This window comes from Eleutherodactylus coqui, unplaced genomic scaffold (genome assembly GCF_035609145.1).
Source record: "Eleutherodactylus coqui strain aEleCoq1 unplaced genomic scaffold, aEleCoq1.hap1 HAP1_SCAFFOLD_38, whole genome shotgun sequence".
NCBI classification, from domain to species: domain Eukaryota; kingdom Metazoa; phylum Chordata; class Amphibia; order Anura; family Eleutherodactylidae; genus Eleutherodactylus; species Eleutherodactylus coqui.
Window position 1 is genome coordinate 1,365,086 of NW_027102218.1, and position 19,432 is coordinate 1,384,517.

The window sequence follows — 19,432 nt, forward strand, 5'->3', positions numbered from 1 at the left end:
GCCGATTCCAGCCAATCAGGAGGCTGGAATCGGCAATGGACCGCACAGAAGCCCTGCGGTCCATGAAGATAGAGGATCCCGGCGGCCATCTTCAGCAGGTGAGTATGAAGACGCCGGACCGCCGGGATTCAGGTAAGCGCTGTGCGGGTGGGTTTTTTAACCCCTGCATCGGGGTTGTCTCGCGCCGAACGGGGGGGGGGGGTTTAAAAAAAAAAAAAACCCGTTTCGGCGCGGGACATCTCCTTTAAAGGGTTAAGACATGAAAGTTTGAACTCTGTTTGCTATAGACAAAGCCAGCTTTAATATTAGGCTGCAGGCTTTATCATAGCCAAAAAGGAAACTTCCCCAACAAAACAGCAACATTTGCAGCAGCTACAATGGCGGCATAGAGTCTAGAGAAGAGGACTGCTGGCAAACAGTAGATGCCATGGCAGCCGCTCTGGTGATGACATTTATATGAGCCCTCTCATCACTATCCTACTAGAGCGCGCACTGTCGGGGGATACCTTGTCTCTCCTGCAGGGGTCACTAGCTACAGTGAATGAAAAGAGTTCACTGGGAGTGTTGGTCTTCAACAAAATGGCCGCTGACAGAGCTCTGCACACGGCTCTGGGGACAGTTCTTTATTTCCAAGGGGCTCTTGTGGATGCAGCATGTGAGCCCTGCGAGGAACACACTGGGACCCGCAGAGGGTTTGTATCATTCACCGTCCGTTACATCTTGTTCATGTCCGCACAGGACTGTTTTCTTAATTGGTATTGCATTCAGCCCAGTAATATAAATCATATATGTATATAATATTGTGGGTGCGATATAATGCTCCATACATATCATGTACATGTCGCCTATGCATCACTGTTGAGAGATGCGTGTAGTAGCACTGGATGTAGTTGCAATACGCCAACGCAGAAGGCCGCTGAGCGCGATGACAACTTGGAAGACTGATGCAAAAAGCATTGGGTTCAGCGCAAGCATTTTTTTGTGAACCTGCAAATGACCCGCTCCAGTGCCCTTCATCACATATGGCCGCTTTCACATCTGCAGCGGGGATTCTGGTTTTTGTGCACCGTTCGCGGAGCAGGAATGCGGTATTTCCTGGCTGAACAGATCTGTCTTATGATGGAACCGAACCGCGCCAAGTGGACCCCATTGACTATAATGAGGTCCGTTGGGTTTCCGCTCAGATATCCCACATTTACCAAAACAAAAGGTGCTGCACGCCTCCATCAGGATCTGCGCTACTTCTGCTATCGTTGGATTTTGCCTTATTTTTGCCCTGCTCTTTTCCCCGTCTCTTCATTTCTCATGCTCTATTAATGTCAGTTATTATGGCGCACAGTCCAGCGAATACGAGGAAGAGGCAGGAACCTCGAAACGTGTCATTTGTTGGTTCACCATAAAAAGTCAGGCTAATTCCTTCACCCTCTGATTGTGTTAAAAAAAGGGTCATTCTGCAGCCCGGCGCCTCTTCCAAGTGTTGTCACATGCGCTGCCCCCTAGAGGCAGAAGAGCACTGGGCAGCACATAGGACTGGCTTAGAAGTCCAGGACTTGGATATTGATCACTTACCTTCAATATAGATCATCAATATCCAATCAGGGTAGATTCATCGCTTGGGACCCCCACTAATCAGTTGTTTGAGGCTTAAGGCCTCCCTCACACAGGGCGTTTGCAGAAACGCAGCGTTTTTCAACGCTGCGTTACTGCAGATTCCGCCCCGTTTCAGCAGCGCTGGCATACTTAATGCCAGCGTTTTGGCTGCGTTTTCAGCTCGGCTGAAAACGCAGCCAAGAATGCTGAAAAGGAAAAAAAAAAGCTATACTCACCTAGCCGCTGCAGTCCGGGTCGCGGCCGCTGGTCTCTACCGCTGATCCGGGCTTCCTCGGCACCCCAAAGTCTATTGCCGGAGGCCAGGTTTGAGAACCTGGCCTCCGGCAATAGAGTGCTGTGATTGGTTGTCGGCGCTGGCTCGATGCCCAATCACAGCCCTTTTATTGACTGTCTCAGCCAATCAGAGCTTGCCGGCGCTGATTGGCTGAGACAGTCAATGAAGGGCTGTGATTGAGCATCGAGCGTGCCGATAACCAATCACAGCCCTGTGTGAGCAGCCCCATTGAAATGAATGGGAGTATTGTACAGCGTTTAGCGCTGGGCTGAAAAGGCAGCGCTAAACGCTCTATAAAACGCCCTGTGTGAGGGAGGCCTCAGAGGCGATTTCCCTGGCCTTTAACATGCATTTATAATTTACTTATTTATTTCTTTTTCTGGTTCCCATTGCCCCTAACAGTGCCAGCTTTAGTGCCACCATAACGGTGCTAGTGCCACGTTGTTCAATGGCATTGTCAACCAAATCGTCCTCCTAAATTCTGGTAACCTGGCAGATATTTCCCCATCCAATAAAATGGGTTCTGTAACCTCAAAGGTAAATTGTATAATATTCTTATAGTTACTATAGTTTTTATTCTTTTAGCTATGAGCTTTCCGTGAATTCTGCCATATATGAGTCGCCCAGTGACGCCAACTATAAAGAATGTGGCGTAGAAGGAAATTTGGTAAGACGTCACAGCCCGGATTGGAGGATTTAAGGGCACAACGCAGAGAGCAAGAGACAGGTGAGTTCTGATTTTGACTTCAGTGTCTTCTTTTCATTATGCATTTTGGTGAGTTTCTTGCATTTTATGAAGGTATCCACTCTCTTATTTGGTCAGTAAGGCCAAGGGCACACAGCGTTAAGAGGAGTCGCGCCTGAGAAACTCAGATGCAACTCGCATTGGACAGCACAAAGACACCTGTCCTTGCGCAGTCTAATATTCACGGTTATTGGATGTCCTGTTCTCTGGCTGCTCGTTGTCCTGAGAATCCGGTTCAAAATATTAATATTGGCATACATAGAAGACAGTCCACAACCTGTCCCTCTCATACACCCCTGACCTAATCTGTCGTCACCTCCCCATACATAATCTCTGGTCCACCACCGGTCCACAAGCTCTCCCCTCCATACACCTCTGACCCAATCCAAATTGAGGTCAACAAGGATTATGTATGAGGAGGTATGGGGAGATTAGGTCAGAGGTGTATGGAGGGGACAAGTTGTGGACTGGAGATTATGCATGAAATCACAGAGGTGAGAGAAAAAAATGCTCAAAGACATAACTCACAGAAAAGGAGGCCAGATACAATAGCTACTCTGCAGGAAAGGCTCAATCGCCGTTTAACCTGGTAGCATGCAGTAAGCCAGATTGCTATATAGAGGGGCAAAAATGTTCAGGTACCCACTGATTGGTCAGCCACTCAACTCAACCCAGAGTGGAGGAGGGGTGGCTGCCAACAGACCCAGCTTGCACCATAAGAACTGATACCAGGGAGACCGCCATAGATGTGTGCGCCACACAAACAGGGATACAATCCGCAGTGGATTGCCCTGCATTATAAGTGTGCCACACAGGCATGTCAGCCTGGGCTCCTCCACCATCTATAGCCAACCGCATGCATAACATACACACACTAATAAATGCAGGTGTTCGTATTTTAGGCCCAAAACACATACCTCCTCATACATAATCTCCGGTCCACAACCTGTCCCCTCCATATACCTTTGACCTAATCTCCCAATACCTACGGCCCACATCCTGCCCCCACCATATACCCCTGACCTAATCTCCCCATACCTCCTCATACATAATCTATGGTCCACAACCTGTCCCCTCCATACAGCCCTGACCTAATATCCCAACACCTACGGCCCACAACCTGCCCCCTCCATACATCCCTGACCTAATCTCCCCATACCTCCTCATACATAATCTGTAGTTGAGAACTGGAACTGGAAACAAAGGCACAGCAGTCTGCACTTTTGTTCCGGTGTAAAAAAGGGAATGGAGACAAAATTGAAAAACGGATTTAAACCGAAGGTCTTTAATTTCAAAGCATTTTTATGGGCAGGAAAACTGAAACATTTTCTTTCCATTTTGCTAGTTTCATGAAGGAACAGCTAGATGTAAAGCAAAAGTACTAGTGTGAAATGGCTCTAAATGATCTATAAAAGTCTGATGCTGGACCCCCATAATTGTGGTAATGGAGGTCCATGGCACTTTTACCATATATGCATGGAGATCCACATTGAGGTCAACAAAGAATAAAGAAAATATTGTTGTTTGGCTGTTTCTGTCACTCCTCATTAGTAGTCATAATATAAATGAGTGTTGACAGACCCTTATTCTGAGAGTCGCTGGAAGCCCCATTGTTCGGGCCTGGAGAGAGGACAATGTTGCTGTGATCATAGTAATAAGTGTCATATGATTAATATTCATGTTTAGCTTTAAGAAGTGCAAGAAGAGAACAGCATCTTATCAGCAAGAGGCTCCTGAGAGATCTCAATGATGACGAGACCCTGGAGGAGAATGTGCAGCCGGCTTTCTCCGAGCAGCAGGTTTGTAAGCATGTTAACCCCTTAGTGACCAAGCTTTTTTTTTTTCTTTCCATTTTCGTTTTTTCCTCACCCCCCCCCCCCCCCCCCTTTAAAAAAAATTGTAACTACTTTATTTATCCATCAACGTCGCTGTATGAGGGCTTGTTTTTTAAGGGGCCGAATGTACTGAAAAACTTTAACAAAAATTCTAAGTGGAGAGAAACAGAAAAAAATGAAATTCCTCCATATTTCAGTGCGTCTTGCTTCTACTGTGCACAAACTGCAACAAATATGACCTGATAATGTTATTCTGTGGGTCAGTACAATTACCACGATACCAAACTTACGTAGTTTTTTTTATTTGCTGTACTACTAATTTTTTTTCAATTTTTAAAAATTATTTTCTGCCAAAAGGTTTTTTAGTTTTTTTTAACTTTATTACTTTTTTTAATAATTAGTAAAACTTTATTGACCTTATGTTTCCTTTTTTCAAGTCCCCACAGGGGACAACAACTTGCGATGGTTTGATTGCTCCTGCAGTATGATGTAATACCACAGCATTACATCATACTGCAATCGGACAGGCAGTTTATCAAGCCACCCCACAGGCATGACTTGATAGGCATCCCGCTATGACAGCCCTGGCACCATTCAGAAGGCCCCCGGCTACCATGACAACCACACGGCTTCTTGCGATCTCATCATGGGGCGGGCCGTTCGAGGGATTTGAATGCTGCTGTCAGAATTGACAGGGGCATTTAAAGAGTTAACAGCTCCGATGAGTCACACGGCTTATCGGAGCTGTTGCCGGTGTAAGAAATAGCCGGCACCCGCATGGTATGGAGGGAGATCACCCTGCGGTCTCCCTTCATACATGTCCTGTAGCTGCAGGACATGAAAACACAATAGGCCGGTCAATAAGGGGCTGTCAGATTGAAGATGCTGTCCAAACTGCAGGCATCATCTTATAATGTAGGAGGAGCTGAGTGGGTATATGTATGGTTTTTTAGGGAAAGCTTTAGTAAAGGACTGCATTCACATGGGTGAGCGCAATATTAAGCCAAAAAAACTCTGCCGGATATTGCGCTTGCCAACGTGCGTTTTACGCAAATGCGAGGCGCTTTTTATTCAAAAACGCCTTACATTACGTCTTTGAAATTGCAATCCTCCGTTGCTTGTTTCACGCGCACTAGAGGATCACAAGTGTCTCCTATTGATTTTAATGGGAAATATCACATCGCACTTGCATGCGATGTGTTTGACTATCCTATTGAAAACAATGGGCGATGCTTTCCGAGGATAAAAAGATAGGACATGAATCTTCTTATCACCTTGCAGCATCGCTGTGATTGGTTCATCAAGAGCTGGCTCTGATTGGCTGAGCCGCAGCACTCAAGAACCAATCAGAGCAATTGCTTGCTGGAGGCGTGGTTTACAAACTTATTTTCGGGGCTAAGACTTATATTTCAAGCCCCCCCCCCCCACACACACACACACAAAATCCTGGTAGGCCTTACTTTAGGGGTAGGTCTTACTTTGGGGGAAACATGGTAGGACTATTCAGCTCAGAACCGTGGTTTAAGTGACTAAAACACAAGTTCTACTGCATCTTTCTCCATAGAACTACTGGTCACAAGATAGTTGCCCTTTGTTCATCTTTCTTCTGTATTCCTAAGGTTGTACAACTGGTTAAAGACCTTCATCGTGGGTCAGCTGACAAGTTAAGATCACTTATTGCTCTTCGTCAAGGTCTGCGGGACAAAGAGGTGCAGCTTATGTTCATCAGGTATTACATTGCTTTATTTATGGTAGATTTCTGAAACACTAAAAACCTTACTTTTTTGGGAGGGTGAGAAGTGGGACACAGCGGGGACTGGCCAGAACATATTACAGTCCTGAACATTAAAGGTTAACAGAAGAAAGTCCTAAAAGCAAAAGCAGTTAAAAAAAATCTTATTCAGTCCCTAAAATGAGCCTGTTGGCACCCTTGTGGCCACTAGCACTGGCGTAACTATAGGGGATGCAGGGGATGCGGTTGCACCCGGGCCCAGGAGCCTTAGGGGGCAAATAAAGCCTCTCTTCTGCATATATGGAGCCCAGTACTATGAATAAAGCATTATAGTTGGGGGCCCTGTTACAGGTTTCGCATTGGGGTCCAGGAGCTTTAAGTTACGCCTCTGGCCACTAGATCACCAGCATGCCATTCTGCAGCTGACGTTCAGCTGTCTGAGGTTGCTAAGGGGCTCATTCATCAAAAGTGTCTTAAAAAGAAAACAAACAAACAAAAAAAACCTATTCTTGTTGCCCATAGCAACCAATCACAGCACAGCTTTCATTTCCGAAATGGCTCTGGGAAAATGACAGCTGCATTGGTCGCTATGGGCAACAAGGACAGTTTTTCTTTTGGACAATTTTGATCAATCAGGGCCCATAGTCACCCCCTTCCCCTCCCCCCCCCCCCCAAAAAAAAAATAATTAGAATAACTTTTATGTTTAGTTCCCTGTAGTAAAATTGGACCAGAAAAGCTCTGATCACTATAATAATGCATTACAATATTTCTGTACAGCAATCACAGGCCATGGAAAGCCCGGATACCAGTGTATGACCCATCAGCCCTCCACGATCACACAATGGATAGCCGATGATGTCCCAGAGGGGGCACGCTCCTTCTATGTGCCTTTTACATGCCACAATCTATATTGATCGTGGCTTGTAAGGGATTAACAGCCGGGATTGGTGTTTATGTCAGTTGTGTTGACTACCACCCTACCAGGACGTAAACTTACGTCCTGTGGCATTAAGGAGTTAAACTGACCAAGTGGACGAGCAAACTGACATCGTTTGCTTATAGGTTCGTGCGAACAATTATCGCTACGTGTAAAAGTACCCTTCATTAAATCCTGCCCATCCTTGTAGGAGAGCTGGTAAGATGCCTGCTTACTGCCCCGCACAGTGATTGTGTGTCATCGCTTCTCTAATAACAAGTCTTGTATTTTAGCCCTTCTCGGCAATAATGTGCGTTCCTCTGCTTGTCTCTAGGGCGGAGGGCAGCATGCGGGTGCTTATTGGGTTGTTCACCTGTCAGCTGACGGATATCCAGATGGAAGCAGCGAGGTGTCTCCACGAACTCTCTAACTCGGCTGATCCGGCTGTCTGCAACGCCTGCCTGCCAGCTACATCCTACCTTGTTACGTATCTAGCAGGGAGCAGCCCCAACTTCATTGTAAGGGACAATCTCTAGTGCGATCTATGTACAAACTTCATATTGTCAAATCCTGGATGAAGACTTGTCTAAAGGCCCAGTTAGACACAACCATTATCACTCAAAAGAGCCGGGCGCTCCCAGCGGAGGATGCAGAGGACAAGCGGGGGGCCGCTTGTTCTCTGCATCCAACTGTTCCCCGCTGGGAGCACTCGGCTCACATACAACTGAGCGCTCTCAGAGGAGGATGCAAAAGACAAGCAGGGTGTCCCCGCTTGTCTTCTGCATCCAGCTGTTTTCTACACGGAGTGCCTGGCTGTTATACAGGCGAGCGCACCGTGCGGGTATGGAGAACAGAGGTGGACCGCTGTGTTCTTCATACCCCGGCTGTGTTCACAGAACGGGATACTGCTAAAACAATAGTATCAGCTGTATCCTGCTGTGAATCCCTGATAAGGCTTATCGTTCTCTTTCAGCATGCTTAAAGACAACGATAAGCGACAACATAACGAAAACTGCGCGATGTCAGTGCAGTTAGACAACGATTATCGCTCAAAAGACGGCTTTTGAGCAAATTTTGAGCGATAATCGTTGTGTCTAAATGGGCCTTTACGCAATCTGTAACACTGCATTGGTGTGGAAAGACGGCAGCATTAAAAAAACACACACATGCAGTTTTAGGCCTCGTTTCCACCGCGGAGTTGAATTGTGGAATCTGTGTGGGGCACCCACGCAGATGATCCGCTGTTCAAGCCGCCCATAAAGGAATATGGGCTTTCGCAGCTGAATTAAAGCATTCAAACCTTTTGGTCCAGAAATCAAATCGCAGCTCCATGCTCCATTTTAGTGCTATTTTCCGCACAGACGGTTTCCATTGAAGTCAATGGAAGCCATCCAATCTGGGGCCCATCCACGATTGACTCCACAGTGCATATGTGGCGCACCAGCCGGTGCTTTCGCACACATCCGCAGTGAAGGAGATAGAAGGACGGGTAAGCAATGTCACAAAAAAGATATGTAAGGCCAGCAGCACTTGGCAAAATATTATGTATGAAGAGGAAATCCACCATGGAAAAATGAGATGAAAAAAAGCATACCTTTATTAAATATCCCAGACAAACAGACGGACAGCAACGTTTCGGCTTTAAAAAGATAGCCTTTGTCAAGCTTAATCTAATGACATAAAGACACCATATTTATATAAACTAACACCAATCAAAACACACTGGTTAATATACGCCCACAAATACATACACATGATTGGAGCGCACGGATGTCAGTCATGAAGAGCAGTTGTGGATCACCAGCGCCAGAAGTTACTCATCATCAATTGTGCGCCAGCTGTGTGTCATTGCATAGGGTCGCGCTAAACTGACGAAAAATCGCACGCGCGTCGCATGCGCATAATATACGGGACCTGATGCTGTCCCGACGAAGCATCATAAGTGCCAGCATCATAAGACAGTGGGCAGATCTCTAACTGTAAAGACAAAAAAACACCAGGACCGCCCAACCTCAACGTAATAGAACTACAGAAAAAGTATTATTTGTGACGTTGGCTCATATGTTGTATGCCTAATTGGTGCCAAATTAGATAACATAAAGCAAGCGGCACTGGAGGTAGTCGTGTACATACTCTAGCACCCAATAACGGGGCTAAAGTGAATCACAGATTAAGAATGTGAGCCATATTATGGATGGTAAAAACTAATCCATCAATAAAGAAGCACATAGAAATATGTACTTACAATCACCTATATATAAAAAAGTGATCCAATGAAAATTTAAACCGGATTAAAGGAACTATCCAATTGTCTTAAGTATGCAAATAAAAAGCTTTTTATTGTTTCAATACAAAGAAACTCATGATGATGCTGATATATAAAGCAATACTAATCAAAATTGAATCTGCTCCCAAAGATGACACACAAACTCCTGTTGTGCTGATACATTGTTGATCATACTAGCCGAGAGTTGTACCGAACGAGCACATTAGTGTGGACACTCGGATGAGAACTGATAGAAAAACAGGGCATGATAATCCGCGACGGCACACCAAGACCCATCCATCCGCGCCACATCCGCGCCAATCTGCAAAGAGCAAGAAACAAAAAACAAGACCGTGTGAGATGAAAAAACAAAACTACAAACAATTCAACACTCTAACACAATGTGAAAACACAATTAAAATATAAGTAACAATATAAAAGTAAAAACAATCCTAAAACAGCATACGAAAACTAGCTACAGATGTGGAGTGACGTTGTACTCAAGGTTTAAACCACCCGGGTGAAGAGTACCCAGTCTGAGAATCCATTGCAACTCAAGGAGTTTAAGTTTCTTTTCTCCATCTCCTCCACGTGCTAACCTACTAGGGACACCGTCAATAATGCGGTAACGCAATTGACAGATTGAGTGGCCTGCGGTGACAAAATGTTTCGCAACAGGGGCGCTCAAATCCTTAGTTCTAATAGTGGATTTGTGTTTGGAGATACGGGATTTGACATCCGTGGTAGTCTCCCCTATGTATAAAAGGCCACATGGGCAAACAATCATGTAGATGATGAAAGAGGAGAGACAAGAATACCTACCACGGATGTCAAATTTCCGACCTGTCCTGGGATGGTAGAAAGTGTTGCGACGGATAAGGTTACTGCAACTGACGCAGCTTAAGCATGGAAAACAACCCGATTTTACATTAGAGAGTGAAGACTGGATTAATTCAGGGTTGCTGCTTGTGCTTGCGGTGGTCATTACCAAGTCCCTAATGTTTGGACCCCGTCTAAAACTCATAAGTGGTGGATGATGGAAAGGTTTAACCTCAGGGTAACATTTACATAGAAGGGGCCAGTGTTTTCTGATGATTTGAGAGATCTGGCCACTGATGGAACAGGGTAAGCAATGTCCTCGGCCGTGGGCAGGGTCGCATTCCGCTGCGAGCTCCTGCGTGCAGAATCCAATCCGCTCGCGGACATGAGTTCTAATGGTGATTTTAACACAATTGTACTTAAAATGTTTGTAAAAAATGGCATTAGAAGGGTACAGCGACTGGGTTGTGCAGTGACCCTATGCACTGTACGGCGCTGATATGGGAGCTTCATTTTCAGTCCCGGAAGTTGGACCCAATTATAACTATTAATGAGGTTTTTGCACTGCAAAAATATGGGAAATGTCCAAAGATCCGGTATTGTCAATATTATCACTGATGTGTTTGCTTATATTCCAATGAAAGTGGTTTTACATGGCTCAATCCAACCAGATTGGCACGTGTCTCAATGGAACTTGTGTAGGCCCTGGGCAACCATGGCAGGCATCGGCACCCCATGATGTGATTGAATTATGGGTTCCGATGAGGAGTCAGCGGTGAGACCCTCCTTCAGCTGATATGCTGCGGTCAGGATTGACAGCGCATGTCGGCTGTCAACCACAATTGCACTACCTCCAATTGTGCCTTTTTGCTGCTGCAAACAACCTGCACCCGCTCCCATATCCGCCTCATACCCACACTGCACCTCGGTGACATACATTTACGTCACAGGGAGAAATAATATGAAGCTGCAGGACTTTTCATTATTTTTTGTTTTGTCTCCATCTAAAAGGGCTGCAGAAACTGTTAAGGACCTTGATAAAATATAGCTTGGATGAAGTTCTGATTAGACCTCATGTCCACGGGCGGATCGGATTCTGCCTGCGGATTTCCGCAGCCGGAGACCTGCAGAAACCATTTGCAGGAAATCGGGGATATAATGGATTTTCTGCACGGATGCACTGCGGATCATCCATGCGGGAAACAAATCTGCAACCTCACCTCCCAGCCTTTTGTCCCATCTCCCTAATTGATTTAACCTTATAATTGCGGGTGCACTGCGGATTTGATTTGCAGATGCGTATGGTCTCCTGCGTATGGCCGCTACCTATGGTCTCCTGCGTATGGCCGCTACCTATGGTCTCCTGCGTATGGCCGCTACCTATGGTCTCCTGCGTATGGCCGCTACCTATGGTCTCCTGCGTATGGCCGCTACCTATGGTCTCCTGCGTATGGCCGCTACCTATGGTCTCCTGCGTATGGCCGCTACCTATGGTCTCCTGCGTATGGCCGCTACCTATGGTCTCCTGCGTATGGCCGCTACCTATGGTCTCCTGCGTATGGCCGCTACCTATGGTCTCCTGCGTATGGCCGCGACCTATGGTCTCCTGCGTATGGCCGCGACCTATGGTCTCCTGCGTATGGCCGCGACCTATGGTCTCCTGCGTATGGCCGCGACCTATGGTCTCCTGCGTATGGCCGCGACCTATGGTCTCCTGCGTATGGCCGCGACCTATGGTCTCCTGCGTATGGCCGCGACCTATGGTCTCCTGCGTATGGCCGCGACCTATGGTCTCCTGCGTATGGCCGCGACCTATGGTCTCCTGCGTATGGCCGCGACCTATGGTCTCCTGCGTATGGCCGCTACCTATGGTCTCCTGCGTATGGCCGCTACCTATGGTCTCCTGCGTATGGCCGCTACCTATGGTCTCCTGCGTATGGCCGCTACCTATGGTCTCCTGCGTATGGCCGCTACCTATGGTCTGCTGCGTATGGCCGCTACCTATGGTCTGCTGCGTATGGCCGCTACCTATGGTCTGCTGCGTATGGCCGCTACCTATGGTCTGCTGCGTATGGCCGCTACCTATGGTCTGCTGCGTATGGCCGCTACCTATGGTCTGCTGCGTATGGCCGCTACCTATGGTCTGCTGCGTATGGCCGCTACCTATGGTCTGCTGCGTATGGCCGCTACCTATGGTCTGCTGCGTATGGCCGCTACCTATGGTCTGCTGCGTATGGCCGCTACCTATGGTCTGCTGCGTATGGCCGCTACCTATGGTCTGCTGCGTATGGCCGCTACCTATGGTCTGCTGCGTATGGCCGCTACCTATGGTCTGCTGCGTATGGCCGCTACCTATGGTCTGCTGCGTATGGCCGCTACCTATGGTCTGCTGCGTATGGCCGCTACCTATGGTCTGCTGCGTATGGCCGCTACCTATGGTCTGCTGCGTATGGCCGCTACCTATGGTCTGCTGCGTATGGCCGCTACCTATGGTCTGCTGCGTATGGCCGCTACCTATGGTCTGCTGCGTATGGCCGCTACCTATGGTCTGCTGCGTATGGCCGCTACCTATGGTCTGCTGCGTATGGCCGCTACCTATGGTCTGCTGCGTATGGCCGCTACCTATGGTCTGCTGCGTATGGCCGCTACCTATGGTCTGCTGCGTATGGCCGCTACACATGGTCTGCTGCGTATGGCCGCTACACATGGTCTGCTGCGTATGGCCGCTACACATGGTCTGCTGCGTATGGCCGCTACACATGGTCTCCTGCGTATGGCCGCTACACATGGTCTCCTGCGTATGGCCGCTACACATGGTCTCCTGCGTATGGCCGCTACACATGGTCTCCTGCGTATGGCCGCTACACATGGTCTCCTGCGTATGGCCGCTACACATGGTCTCCTGCGTATGGCCGCTACACATGGTCTCCTGCGTATGGCCGCTACACATGGTCTCCTGCGTATGGCCGCTACACATGGTCTCCTGCGTATGGCCGCTACACATGGTCTCCTGCGTATGGCCGCTACACATGGTCTCCTGCGTATGGCCGCTACACATGGTCTCCTGCGTATGGCCGCTACACATGGTCTCCTGCGTATGGCCGCTACACATGGTCTCCTGCGCATGGCCGCTACACATGGTCTCCTGCGCATGGCCGCTACACATGGTCTCCTGCGCATGGCCGCTACACATGGTCTCCTGCGCATGGCCGCTACACATGGTCTCCTGCGCATGGCCGCTACACATGGTCTCCTGCGCATGGCCGCTACACATGGTCTCCTGCGCATGGCCGCTACACATGGTCTCCTGCGCATGGCCGCTACACATGGTCTCCTGCGCATGGCCGCTACACATGGTCTCCTGCGCATGGCCGCTACACATGGTCTCCTGCGCATGGCCGCTACACATGGTCTCCTGCGCATGGCCGCTACACATGGTCTCCTGCGTATGGCCGCTACACATGATCACTACATATGGTCATTGCTCGTGGACCTTTAGTGCATCCTTACGTGAACTAAGGGGCTTTTACTCTTAAGTCTGGTATAACTATTTTGCACCACCCGCTTAAACTGCACCTCTTCTTTCTGTCTTGCCATTTTCTCGTATCAGAAGAAAACTGTCAGCCTGTACTGCAAGCTGGCGGCACTACTAATATACCACATTTTGTGTCTTTGTAGGAACTCTGCCTGTATACACTGGGCAACCTGATTGTGGATAGCGAGGCTGCAAGAAACCAATTACTTCTGCAGGGGATGATTCCTGCCTTCTCTCACTGCACGCAGGTAAAGAGTATAGATTTTACTATAAGGGCTCCTGCCCACGGGCGGATATTTCCTGTGGAACCCACGCTTGGTGTCTGCACTGCGAATCGGCAATAAATACTGCCCATAAAATGTTGTGGGAATGCAATTCTTCCTGCACACTTGGGGAAACTAGTTGTGGTTTTCGCAAGGTGAGGGTAAATCGCAGCATGCTCCATTTTTGCGCAGAATCAATGGAAGCCGTCCAAACTACGGCTCTTTCGCAATGACATCACTAGGCGATGATGTGGCAAAAGCAGTATTTTAAAAATCTGTACTGCGCATGTTCGACGGCTCGCCGTGTGGACCATCCGCGTACAGATGAAAACAAAAGTGACAAGGTACGTGCGGACGCCGCTGCTCCCAGGACCGGATTCCGCTTGAAGAATCCAGCTCTGCTGTGTGCTTGAGCCCTAAAACCATGGTACATGTATGTCCTAATTATATAATCGCAGCATAATTGCCTTCTCTCTCGCCCCGCAGTCCCCTCACACGACTGTATTAGAAGCCGCTGGCTACGCTCTTTCTCAGCTACTGCAAGCAAAAGAAGCCCCTGAAAAAATAGTTCCGTAAGTAACATTAAAGGTGATTTCATGCTGGAATGTTTGAGGAAACTGGTTGGGGCTTCACAGTAGCAGAGTTTTAGCCCGCGCCATTTTTATCAGCAGGTTGTGGGCACTAATGATAAATCTAGTAGGAAAGAGAATGCCGTACCACCCGAGTGGTTAATAAATCTCCCCTATTACCTTTTAAAATCTATTTTACTTGTCTAGACATGAGTCAAAATGCTGGCAAGGATAAAGGTGACTTTCCCATGAGGAAACATTTAGGAACCTGTATACAATGTGGCGTTCGTTAATGAAAGCACAAACTGAAACAATAGGCATCATCTATCTGTCATAGGATACATTCACTATATGTTGCCCCATCAGTGCTGGACAAATAGTGACAACTGCACATCTCTGAATGGTTTTACCAAAAGTCTAATTAGGGTGTAGAAAAGACATGTAAATGATAAATAATCTGCCAGGCAGACGGATGTGGATACACCTTGCCACACACCAGTGTGACTGTGCTGTGGGCTAACTGAACCCCGGTTTTCACACTTGACCCCTCCAAGTGGGATACCGGATTTTCTGTGGGTTCCTGAAGCCTTTAGACACACGCAGTTATGTCGGTTCTGATGCTGCACTGAGCCGAGGCGCAGTACCCGTAAGTTTGAACAGATGCGTAGTGGAGAGACAGGCGGAAGTCAGGGCTGGTAGCAGAGGGGTGTCAACAACGTCCAGGCCTTAAGGCTGGCTGCACATGGGTGTATTTGCATTGTGGCGTCAACCTCCGGGTTCCGCAGCAAATATCGCCGACAGCATGCTATGGAAAAGTGATTCTTCCTGCACACGAGTGGAAAGCAATTGCGGAGGAAAAATCGCAGCATGCTCTATGCGGATTCTGTGCAGACGGCTTGCATTGAAGTCAATGGAAGCTGTCTGATCAACAGCCCTTCTGCAATTGACATTGTGGAAAGGTCGCAAATTCTGCATCATTGCTAGGCGATAACACAGGAAAAGGAGGGGTTTTGAAAAATATTTGTACTGCACACCACATCCACAGTGCAGAAAAAGCAAAGAAACTACAGGTACGTGTGGATGCTGCTGCTGCCAGGGCCCGATTCCATATGCGAATCTGACCTGCCTGTGTGCAGGCGGTCTAAATCAGGGCTGGCAGCAGCCAAAAGCAGAGGTCAAGATACAGAGCCAGGGTCGAGGAGTGCAGAAGTCAGAATAGTCAATAAATAGGGAAGGGTCAGAACCAGGAATACACACAGACTGGGGCTTTGTCACAATGGCTGTATGAAACCAATTGCTTAGGCATCCACCCTAGGGTGTGGATGACTCATTTAGGAGATGCCGGCTAGTCAATGATGGGAGACAGAATTAGGGAGCGTGTGCTGACCCTTTATAATATAGGGTGGGAGCCCACGTGAGGCTTGGGAGTTAGCAGAGGTGGAAGAGGAGCATGCAACCATGCAACACATGGAAGCATCCAACCACAGATCCTAGAACAAGTGAGCAGCGGCACAGCACTGTGACATTCTCCAGTAGTGCCACCCATTGGAAGGTAGCTACCCTATAACTCAATATTTGACTTATTAGCAGGTCTTGTGACATGACTAGGGACATAACCCAAACCAGAATATTGATGTACATACAGCTTTCTGTGGGTTCTTGCTCCCCATTAAAGTACAGTAGGATTCTGGCAGGCTAGGTGAGAGGCCATCAATGGGAGTCTTCTCCTTGCTGAGTGCACCACAAGGGTGTAGGGAGTCCCGTATAGGCCATGCAATGCTCCTTAGGAAAATACATGCAAATGAGTGATGGAATAATCCTCCACAGCAGCACCTATTGGAAGATCGCCTCTATAGAAGTCAAGAATCCAACTTTTTAACAGGCCTTTACAACGTGATTAGGGATTTAAATGTTCATTTATGATGACTTGCGTTTATAGTGTCTCATCTAGCCAACCAGACTTCTACTTTACACTAATGAGGGGCAAGAACCACAAAGCTGTATCTATGTGTGTATTCTAGTTTGGTTTACATGGCTAGTCATGATGCAAGGCCTGTTAAAAGGTGGGCTATGGACACGTAGGGTAGCTTCCTTAGATGGTGCTGTGGAGAATTATTCCATCACTTATTTACATGTCTTATGCCTACATAGCATTGCATGGCCTATATAAGCCTCCCTACACCCTTATGGGGCTATGTCCTGTGGTGTAGAACGGACATGCGCTGCCCCCGATTCTATAGAGTAATAGTAGTGCAGCAGAAAGATACAGCAAAAATACACAATACCTGTGATTTGGGAGTGTGATTCTAGAAAGAAATACTCCAGACATTCATTACTAGATTGTTTCTATTGTCTTCCACCTTCCAGGATTGTCCTCCAGTCCGGACTCATACAGGATATTCTGCGGCTGTTACTTTGCAGTTCGGAAGAAGGCTTAGGAATGATGATTGAATTTGCTTGGTGTCTCCATTACATTGTCAGCAGGTACATTGGGTTCAAAGCTCTCAGATGAGAAAAGTGTTGAAAACCAACACCATGTACTATTTGCTTCTTTGGGGAAGAGATTGGTACAAGGTATATAAGGTGCATCAGTATTAATGACCTTCCCAGAGCCTTCTTTATTGTGCGGTTGCCTTTCTGGGCTGATGGCGTATGGAGCCTAGCCATTTCTTTATTTGCCCAGGATAAAGTACTCATCATAGTTCAAATAAAAGTTTGGAACTTGTATTTTATAATATCACAAATAAAAGAGCTTGTATTTGTGTGACGACCCATCCCCCTATCTACAAATCTGACTGTTGGGACCCCCCACCAATCCAGATTACATGAGCGGAGTGGCAGCACACATGCTCGACCACCGTTACATTCTTTCTGGGCCCCATTCCTAAGGGTCCTTGAATGAATGAAGTGGTGGTTGAGCATGTGTGCTGCCACTCCGCTCATGTAATCTGGATTGGTGGGGGGTCCCAACAGTCAGACTTGTGGATAGGGGATGGGTCGTCACACAAATACAAGCTCTTTTATTTGTGATATTATGAAATACAAGTTACACTCTGTTCATTTCAATGGGATTGCTGGAGATAATAGACTACAAGCTCTCGCTCGGCAATCTCTGTCAGTCCCATTGAAATAAATGAAGTGGTAATGTGAGCACATGCCCACTGCTTCATTCATTCAGGGATTTTCATGGGACAACCCCTTTAATGTGCATAGCTAAGGGACCACAAGCACAATATAAACAAGTGCATTCAGTACTATAAATCAAGAGAAGAGATGCCAGCTCCTGAGCACGTAGCCTACAAGTTTCTGAAACAAGCATTGGGCAGCTTCTTCAAGATGCGGACCTTTTGCTTAGTGGCATTCACATATGAGAGTAAGCTCCATAGCACAGATCAAGATCCTCATGTCAACAGGCGGATTTGATTTGTGGAATCCGAACAGGAGATCCGCAAATCAAGCCACCCATTGGGAAGCATGGGCGTCCGCAAATGGATTTAAGCATGCGGATTTGTTTTGCTGAACTTTTGGTCCTGAAAACAAAATCGCAGTATGCTCCATTTTTGTGCGGTTCCCGCACAGACAGCTTCCATTGAAGTCAATGGAAACCGTCCGATTTGCTGACGCGGAAGTCGCCATCAACTTCGTGCACAGGTACACAGGGTCCTTGGCCGCGGGCAGGATGGGATTCCGCTGCAGGATCTGACCCGTCCATGGACATTGGGCCTAAGGCAGATTTTGCCACCCATGACAAAAGGACCTGGTGCTCGTTTTTCCCTCCATTCTACCATCCAGGACGGAAGGGCCTGGTGCTTTTCCCGCCTCCATTTCTCTGACTCTTGAACCAATTCCGCATAGTTGGCTAACGGTGCAGTTTCTCTCCAGAGGAAAGTTCATCATGTGTATGAGGGTGTCACAATTGTGTTTTTTGTTTTTTTTCAACATGTCCAATCCCTTTATATTCAGGGGAGACAAGCAGCTGCCAGAGGTTTCTGATAGATATTTCTTTTACACGGTCGAGAAATCGTCCAGATTTCCTCAATCGGCTACGTTTAAATGCATGCACCGATTGGATGACAAACAATTTGATCGATCGATCCGACCGGGTAAACAGTCAGTAAATCATCAAGGAACGACTACCTGCTTGCTGTGAATGGAGGCGGGCAGGCTGGAACAATCCCTGGCCCTAAAGCACAGGATCACTGTTGGGACGACCCGTGTAAATGCACCCTTGGTCTCCTCTCTGTATTCTGAACATATGTGCGCTCAGCTGAGGTGAGGGTGTATGGTGGGGGGTGCAAGAGGAATAGCCATCAGCCGAAAGAGTGGCTGTCGGCTAGCTACAGTAGATTTGTGCGAATATGCAACTGGGTTGAATATTAGTAGTAATACACCACCATAATGTGACAAAATATTTTTTCTCCTTTTTCAGCCATGTGAATAATATTCTACTGATCTCCCAAGGTGTTTTATCCACTCTGATGAATTTGCTTATTAAGTTAGCAGATTTCGTTACAAAAACATCAATCCAATGCATGGAACTGGTGAGTGCACTACACTGTTTCATATTATAAGTATTAAACGTTTCTTGCTCTTGGAAACAAAAATAAAATGTACGTGTAAATGGCCCTTTATAGGAGTTGTCCCACCAAAAGAACGCATTCCGCATCCAAAGGATGAGCTATAAGTATCTGATCAATCCAACTACTGGGACCCCCTACAATCCAGCAGTGACACTGAAATTAATAAGGTGGATCTGCGGACACATGCTCCATTCATTCATTCATGTACTTCAGGACCCCCATTCTGGGGATCAGTGGTTGGAACCCCACATGTGTTTTATATGCAACATACAGCAAATTGACATGA

The 19,432-nt window shown here is 47.3% G+C and overlaps 1 protein-coding gene across 1 annotated transcript in view; it reads left to right on the plus strand.

The window, feature by feature from the left end:
* Positions 1-573: 573 nt before the first annotated feature.
* The window catches only part of TMCO6 (transmembrane and coiled-coil domains 6), a 29,078-nt gene continuing 10,219 nt past the window's right edge, over positions 574-19,432 (plus strand). Inside the window, exons 1-9 of the mRNA XM_066588806.1 lie at positions 574-692; positions 2,471-2,612; positions 4,317-4,429; positions 6,085-6,194; positions 7,449-7,632; positions 13,878-13,982; positions 14,484-14,569; positions 16,934-17,050; positions 18,996-19,107. Of these exons, the coding sequence (XP_066444903.1) occupies positions 2,531-2,612; positions 4,317-4,429; positions 6,085-6,194; positions 7,449-7,632; positions 13,878-13,982; positions 14,484-14,569; positions 16,934-17,050; positions 18,996-19,107 (909 nt within the window). The 5' untranslated portion in view covers positions 574-692; positions 2,471-2,530. The remainder of the gene's footprint in view (positions 693-2,470; positions 2,613-4,316; positions 4,430-6,084; positions 6,195-7,448; positions 7,633-13,877; positions 13,983-14,483; positions 14,570-16,933; positions 17,051-18,995; positions 19,108-19,432) is intronic.